This window comes from Malaya genurostris, chromosome 2, assembly GCF_030247185.1.
Source record: "Malaya genurostris strain Urasoe2022 chromosome 2, Malgen_1.1, whole genome shotgun sequence".
Classification (NCBI taxonomy): domain Eukaryota; kingdom Metazoa; phylum Arthropoda; class Insecta; order Diptera; family Culicidae; genus Malaya; species Malaya genurostris.
Window position 1 is genome coordinate 286,416,061 of NC_080571.1, and position 8,228 is coordinate 286,424,288.

General features: G+C 38.0%; 1 protein-coding gene across 6 annotated transcripts in view; it reads left to right on the plus strand.

Moving 5' to 3' along the window:
* LOC131430427 (carnitine O-palmitoyltransferase 1, liver isoform) overlaps window positions 1-7,785 on the plus strand; it is a 63,479-nt gene extending 55,694 nt beyond the window's left edge. For all 6 annotated transcript variants that reach the window (XM_058595420.1, XM_058595419.1, XM_058595421.1 and 3 more), the window contains 4 exons: window positions 5,842-5,980; window positions 6,042-6,290; window positions 6,349-6,708; window positions 6,775-7,785. In XM_058595420.1, the coding sequence (XP_058451403.1) occupies window positions 5,842-5,980; window positions 6,042-6,290; window positions 6,349-6,708; window positions 6,775-6,897 (871 nt within the window). In that variant the 3' untranslated portion in view covers window positions 6,898-7,785. The remainder of the gene's footprint in view (window positions 1-5,841; window positions 5,981-6,041; window positions 6,291-6,348; window positions 6,709-6,774) is intronic.
* The last annotated feature ends 443 nt before the right edge of the window (window positions 7,786-8,228 follow it).

Consider the following 8,228-nt stretch of genomic DNA (forward strand, 5'->3'; position numbering starts at 1 on the left):
GCGCACCCATACAATTGACATAATGGGTCGTATGAATAAAACGTAGCATGCTTGAATTTCGGTAGTAAATGCTACATGTGGATCACGTTCCTGTCAAAAGCAGAGACTTTACTACACAACAACGTTCGAACATGTAGTATTTACTACAATTTTTCGGTAGGTAGCTCCAGAGGTTGCTACTCGTGTGTTTGCTGATAAAATGAAGTAGAAAATTAAAACCAAACCAAACGTGTTTTACTCTGTGGACTATGTTTTTGAGAAGATACTACAAACAAGAGACTTTACTACATTTTATTCATACGGCCCAATATGTTGAATGTGACACCGTGCGATGGCGTTGCTGAACTGAAGATTGTTTTCGCTCCAAGCTGACAGGGTCTTATGCCAGTCAATTGGCACATTGCCACGAAACTGAATTACCGGTAGCGACACCTGCCAATGAAAAATGGAACCAAGAAAAAGAGGGTTCTACCTAGGACAGGACCTGACAATTGTTAATCCACTTTTAGGACCAATTTCGGACCAGCTCGTGATTGGTTAAAATTGACATAAGCAAGTACAAGTTGTTGAAATCAATATTACTGCAGGGTGGTAGAAAAAGTGTTGTCAGTATCGTCGGTAACAATGTAGCTTGATATTGGATATTTTATTTTTCGGGACATCTTTTCAAAATTATTAATTTCAATAGGATATAAGTTCAATTTGTTTTTAAGTCCTGTCAATGCGGAAAGTATACGAGTACATTTAACAATCACTGGATGATACAAAGAGAAAGCCTGAAATCACGAAGTGTGTCATCTCGTTGAAACAGCTTAATAAAATTTTTCTAAAACACTCAATTTTGGGTAATTAATTTTTGCAGCTTTATTAACTAAAGTAGGTATTCAACATATTCTATTTGAGAAAAATAAAAATAAAGCTGCAAAAATTAATTACCCAAAATTGAGTGTTTTAGAAAAAAATTATTAAGCTGTTTCAACTAAACGTTTTCTTCAAAACAAACATCTGATCAAAATGAATCCAGAGCTATATTTTTGATCGATATAACATTTGTCTAAGTGTTTTCAAATGATAAATAATGGCATGTTATAAGGGGAGAAAGTTTTCAGAATGAATAATTATCTCTACTGGCAACAGTGATCCCGAGGCATTTATTATTTACAGCAGGGAGCAACCGGAATAAGAAGAGAAATATTTTTCTGGAAAAAGAAGCCAGTTGTCTGGTCCTGTCCTAGGGTTCTACCAAAAACTTTCATATCGGTAGCCGTGATCTGCAACGATTTTTCGTTTATTCAATGGTACAAATAGATCAATCAGCAATCAATGTAAGCTTGGAGTAGGAGAAAATCAATTTCAAAGTTATTGCTACTACTTTAATGTAAATTATGATTAAACATGGAAAATTTTCAGGATTGTGTGAAATTGGGTAATGGTTAGATTTTTTTCGGACCAACATTTTTTTTAAACAGAAACCAGTGTAGTGTTAATTTCTCGAGTACTAGAATGTTTAGCAATCGAGTATCATTTATTTTGGATACTTTATTTGTTATTTCCTGGTATTTTAAAAATGGTTTTGAACCACACATAATGCTCCATTCTAAATAAGCGTTAGTTTTCGCACAATAAATTAAGATCAACATTACCACCTTAGAGTAAAAACTTTTTCTTCCACTTCTACTATGATTTTTCAAATGAGTTTGCCCGTTTTTATAAGAAATCGTTAAAAAGGTGAAGTAATTAAAAATTTTTCTATCGATTTGACAGCTCTTGCTGAAAGTATCATTTCTAAACAAGCAGCGCGTTTATATTTCATGTTAGCGTAATTTTGCCAATAGGGACCGTGCACGAGCCCACTTGTACGCGGCGGGCAGATTCCCCCCAGACGGCTGGCTATGTCAGCCAGCCGTTTTTGTCGGAGTTCTGCCAGAATTCCGGCAAAAGTCTGACAACAATGCAACAACCGTTTCCGGCAGAGAATTTCGCCATACAAGATTGGCAGAACCGTTTTGAATCGGTTCTACATTTTTAGCGTCTTGGTTTTATTTTTTCAATAAAAAGCACATATACAAGACAATCAGTTATTGCCCTTCATATATACTAATTATAAAAAATATTATTGCCAATAACATTGTTTTCTCACTACCAAACAAACCCATATTTCAATCTCATTTACCTCGTCTCAAGATTCGTTTTTTGTGCGTACATGCGGGATTGACGAATATCAAATGAAGTCGAGTAAAAAAAAGGAAAAAAGAAAGAGGCGGGCAATAAACAACACACGTAAGGCGAGATAATGACGCAATTTCGTCTGGACAATTTTGACAGTAGCCGGAATGCAGCCGGCTTTCTGACGGTTGCCAGAATTCCTCACAAGCGGGAGGGCGTGGTTTAGTGGCCCGGCGACGACAGCGCACGAGGCGGCGAGTGGAAAAATAATGCTACTATAGTAAAACTTGTAAACTGAGTTTGAAAATACTTTCTAGCGTATTTTCTCTGCGGATTTTTTTCCGAACCCAGGAACTATTCGCGTGTGGTGCGAACGATTGTTCAACATCAACTGACTATTAAATTTTGAGTCGAATTATTCATTCTGCATCTAAATACGGCCACGTCATTTTCTGTCATTGCAGTTGGATTTGTGTAGAATATTTGTCATATTCACTCAAACTCCAACGATATTCTTAGCACATGAAATGATTTTTTAATCGATTTGACTGGAAACACTGAAAAATATCTTGCTAAAACATTCTTATTTCAGACCTTTAGTAAAAATTGCTACTGTGTAATTTCTTTTTATACTTTCACTCAAAGAAAATACCCCAATAAAAAGTTTAAATATTTTTTAAATGAAGTAAGTTTATCTCGACGTTATTCTTACTTTCGCTGAATTGCAATTATTACATTACTTGCAATTACTTTATTTTCAGAGGAAAATAGACCCAAATAACTTTCCATCCGTCAAACTTTGAAATGGGCCGCAGTTTCAGATAAATTTAACTACTCGATAAAGAATGACTGCCCGACTGTCAAATTTTGACTAAAAGTTCAAATAATTCGCAGGATGGTCCGTACTCATAGAATGGAGGAAGAAAATAAATTGCAATCGTAAAAATGCTAGCAAACTCACGAGTATCCAGTTTGACGTATATTGAAAATACGAGTCACGAAACTAACAACAAATATTCATTGCCTGAACTGTTTTGCCTTTCTCATATAGAAAGGTTGTACAATCACTTGAAAATCGACTAGTAGAAATTGACCAAGTGTCATATGCCATTCCACTCAGTTCGTCGAGCTGAGCAATGTATCAGTGTGTGTGTGTTTTTCGAAAATGACTTAATATTCAATAATGTAATATAATTTTAGGCACACTGCTTAAGCTCTAAGATGCCAAAGGTATTTTCTAATCTTAATTAACGACTAACTTAAAACTATAATAGTATCATTCAGTGTTGGTGATTGCCGAAAATTTGACAGAAGCTGCTATATTGCTATCTATATTGTATACAACATTTTCAATCCGGTAGAAGATGCTACAAGAACTCGAGTCTCTCAATGCATGAACCGCGAGAGAATTTTTCTACATTCCTTCGCTCCACTTCATACTCTGAGTATTCTACGGCCCTTAAAAAAAATTACAGTCTGATAATGATCGTTGCTGTGTGGAATTTCCCAAGAGAGAATCGCAAGTTGACAATTATCGCAGAAAATCGAGTCGATGATTCAACTTGATGATTCTCATACTAGGTTGCAATATTTCAAAACCAAAACGAGAAAAACAAACGACCGTTTGTTGCTTCAGAGAAGATCCCCACAGCAGCGTGCTAACCTTTGATTCTCAGAAATGTCATCGAGAGAAATACGCTCTCGCACTGGTGTCGATTCTATGTTAAATGAGCCATGCCGGATGTTTGTTGTTGCGATGATATTAGTCTCTCTTTGATGGCACTGATTCACACGTGTGAAGAGTGAGCGTTCTTTGATACGATAAAAGCCATTCTTGGTATCATTAGACTATGTCATCTCGGGTTCTCGTAAATCGTATCGGCGATCGGCAGTGGTCGATGAATTGAGTGTTGCATGAGTCTTCCAGATGGCGTTGGTCCGTGTGGGTCCGCGGGAAACACCCCCAGGCTACGAAGGCCCGGCGGGTGACCCGCATGCTGGTTTTCGACTGGAGCGGTCTTCCGTGGGCGGTGATGATGATATTGCCGAAGAGAATAAAAGAGAAGTAAATATTGTGGAAAACGTGGTAAAAAAGGGGATGTGGAAACAAAATGTCTGAAAACGACAGAGATCTAATTAGTTGCCATCGAGATGGTGAAGAGACAGGGAAGGGGGAACGAAAAAGTTAGTGACAAAAAAAAGATCTTGTTAGTTCCAATGAAGATGGTGGACAGGGACGGGGATCGAGAGCGAAATGTCTTAATAGATGTTGACCAACTTAGATTCAAATGAACGGTCTCATGGTTCTATACGGATTTCTTGAATTTCATCCGGATCAGACTTTCGGTTCCGGAATGATAGGCAAAGTGTGTTAAAAATTGTATACCGTCACTTGAAGAATCGAAACGAAAAAAGTAAAAAGTTTTCTTAATTGGTCTCGAAAGTATTCCCGGTTTTCGAATAACGACGGCAGATAATAGTCATACACTCAAAAAAAGATCTCACTTATTTTTACACTTTGTCCGGTATTCCTAATCTTAGGTTCAAATAATTGATCTTATGCTCCTACCGAAAATTAAGCATATTTTTTGGTTGCAATTAAAATCATGTTAGTTGATGGCCATACGAACCAACTTCGATTATACGTTCTCGGGTTCTAGTGCCCGAAATACTTACAATAGTGGAACTCACTTCGTTTTCTCATCGATGTCAGATAACTGTTCCATTCTGTAGGTTATACTAGTTATTGCACAAATAATCTCTTTGGTTTATTTTAAGAATCGGAGAGAAAGGTTTTTAATAGTATACCACAGTATTATATATGAGAATATGATTGATGTGAGAAAAGGATCATTACACCACTATGTTGTATTAAAACAGGTTTTTGACTGTTTTATTCAGCGTGAACATATGGTAACAGTGTAAAGCTATGGTCGAGTTTTTTCGCCTATTCGCCACTAATGGCGCTACTTGTAATCGTGCACGGTCCCTATAGTGGTTGATTGGCTTGAGGCAGAACCTGGATAATTCTTAGAAGTGACTTATTCTTTGCATACACTGTATTTCTTTCACCAAGAAACAGTGTTTTACCTATCAACAAACGAAATTGTTTTTTCTTCATTGTTTCTAAATTTTAAATAGTAGCGTCATTAGAAGCGCAATAACGAACACACTAATGAACCGGTTGTCATGAAATGTTAACGGATAACACCTCAAGGCTGTCTCTATTAGACGCTAGAGGGATTTTTAGTTAGTGACGCCATCTGTCTATCAGACCGGGAACTTATTGACCGTCGTGTTGATAAGGCTCAAAAGTCACTTAATACCCATTTTTTAACCTTAGTAGAGTAAAATTGATTAATGGTGACTCCAATGAGACAAAAAGACTTACCTGTTTAGTAAAAATCGGTTCACAATTATTATAGGTATTATGTAAGACGTTTCGATTTTGTCCTATTTACAACAACAGAGTACTAACATTGCTTGAATTAGAAATATGTCTATAATCTTCTTTTTAATCAATACTTGCCTTGCGTTTAATATAGTGAATTGTTCATTAGTGTGCATGCCCAAATATGTCTCAAAAACCTGCACGTAACTGCTCCGTTTATAAAGCAACTGCCGAACCTTTAACGAGAATTTCTCTTTTTCTCTGATGAACCACCAACGGTACAGATATGACGAAAACGGAAACACGCTCGGCATTCCCGAGTTTGAGCCGCCGAAACCGAAGCGGCTGGCATTCGATCTGGATAACAGTGTAGCGCTGGACGCTATTCAGGAGGCTCACCTGGCTGCGCAACAGTTACTAAACGTAAGAACGCCCGTTAATTCACAATGCAGTGTCTTGCTATACCCCCGAACCTTTTCCACAGGATGTCGATTTACGCATTTTTGTCCACGATGCGTACGGAAAAGGATTGATGAAAAAGTGTCGCCTATCGCCGGACGCTTTCCTACAGATGGCTTTACAACTGGCTTATTTCCGTGATGCCGGCAAGTTTTCGTTGACCTACGAAGCATCGATGACCCGCCTGTTCCGTGAGGGTCGTACCGAAACCGTCCGTCCCTGTACAATCGAATCAGCCGCCTGGGTGAAGGCCATGGAGGATCCAAACTGTAGTGTAAGTGCAATTATTTTTTTTGTGTCGATTAGGTTATCCGACATTCTTCTAATCTCAGGTGCAAGAACGAGTCAAATTGCTGAACGCGGCTTGCGATCGTCACCAGCTAGGTTACCAGGATGCCATGTGCGGCAAGGGTATTGATCGACATCTGTTCTGTCTGTACGTGGTTTCCAAGTACCTAGAACTGGATTCGCCATTCCTGAAGGAGGTACTCAGTGAACCATGGCGACTGTCCACTAGTCAAACACCGCACGGCCAAACGGCTAAGATGGACCTAAAAAAGCATCCGAATTGTATCAGTGCAGGTGGCGGTTTCGGTCCTGTAGCCGACGATGGTTATGGCGTGTCCTACATCGTAGCTGGCGAAGACTTGATATTCTTCCACATTTCATCGAAAAAATCTTGTCAGACTACGGTAAGTTACTTTTAAGGTATTCGAATACCTCACCGATTAACAACGTTTGTTGGTTTTGCATTGTAGAGCTCGGAACGTTTTGCGCAGCAGATCGCCAGAGCGTTGGCAGATTTGAAATATTTGTTCGAGCAATACAGAAACCAACAGCAGAAGAATGTCTCCAACGGAACGGCAGCAGTAGCAAACTAAACACGTTGACCGATCTCAGTTCTTGGATAAGTTGATCGAATGTTCATAGGAAAACAGCAACATAAACAACATATCCACCCTTTCTGTGAATACAACAGGTCACAGTAGGCCAGGCCTCCAAAACCGTCATCTTGTAGCCGGCTGCTAATTTATGCAATTACTACTATGTCTGTTCGGTTATAGATAGCTATCACTTGTTTTTAGGTACTGAACTGTAAACTTATATAATTTAGATAGATCTTTTACTCGTTAAGTTTCGAAGATGATGTTGATATTAGACTGTAGACCAGGAGAATAGAACAGAAAACTAAACCCATATCTTTACCAGAATCCCTGATTATTTAATTTTTGATTGTCGGTTACTAGAGCAATGAAAACTGAGAAGCTTTGTTGTAATTAGACTGTTGTATTATATTAGGGAAATAAAAGCAATCTAACTAAATAGCAAACCTTTTCCTTTTCAGGTGTACCCATTCAGAAATACATCAAATTTTTATATCCAGCAAAAAACTCTGTTTTTGAACAATTTTGCATATATTGTCTGTGTTCACGGGCGAAACGATTTAATTTAAATACAAACTAATACCAAAAAAATCGGGGAAAAAACTGAGCACCCTCAGGGAAAACGACTTTAGAGATCTATGAAATCAGAAAACAAAAATTAAACAGCTTGAAAGTAACACAGTCATGAACGAAAAATTATTGCCGGAATCGAGGCAAGCAAGCAATGCAATTTACCAAGAAAAAAAAACTATGTATATGATATTTTAAGTGAAAAAATGTTCAGTAGAATATATTTTGTCAAATCCGAGTGAATGCAAATTCAATAGTTAATACTCGGCTATAGCAAATGTGAGAGTAGATTCAATAAAATAATAATAGGTAAAACAGTGATGTGTTTCCTAAATAAGTTTAGAAATCTTCGAAAAATATTTCCAGCCCATCATCCAGATCTCTCAATCTTTTTTTATTTAGTAAAAATGTTTGTTTCATTTTATTAGCGACTGTAACCGTTCCTGGTCATTCGCCGCACAGTAAAAATGTGTTTATTAGGCTCATTGCGGTTAGCTCAACGTAGCTGTTGATCTTGTTGAAAGAAAGGGAAGTGAAGCCGTATTAAGGGGCGGCTTACTCCCCTAGGGACATTGGGACATTGATGCCGTTTTCTGCAGTCCGAGGGATCGTTCATCGTGACCCATACCGTTCCTTAGAAGATAAAGGATGAGTTGGTCACTAGATTTGTACGTTTATGGCTTTTAAGAAGTTATAGAGACATGTCATATAAAGATGATCTCGGGTTGCCAAAACGTCATGGACTGGAACATACGGTG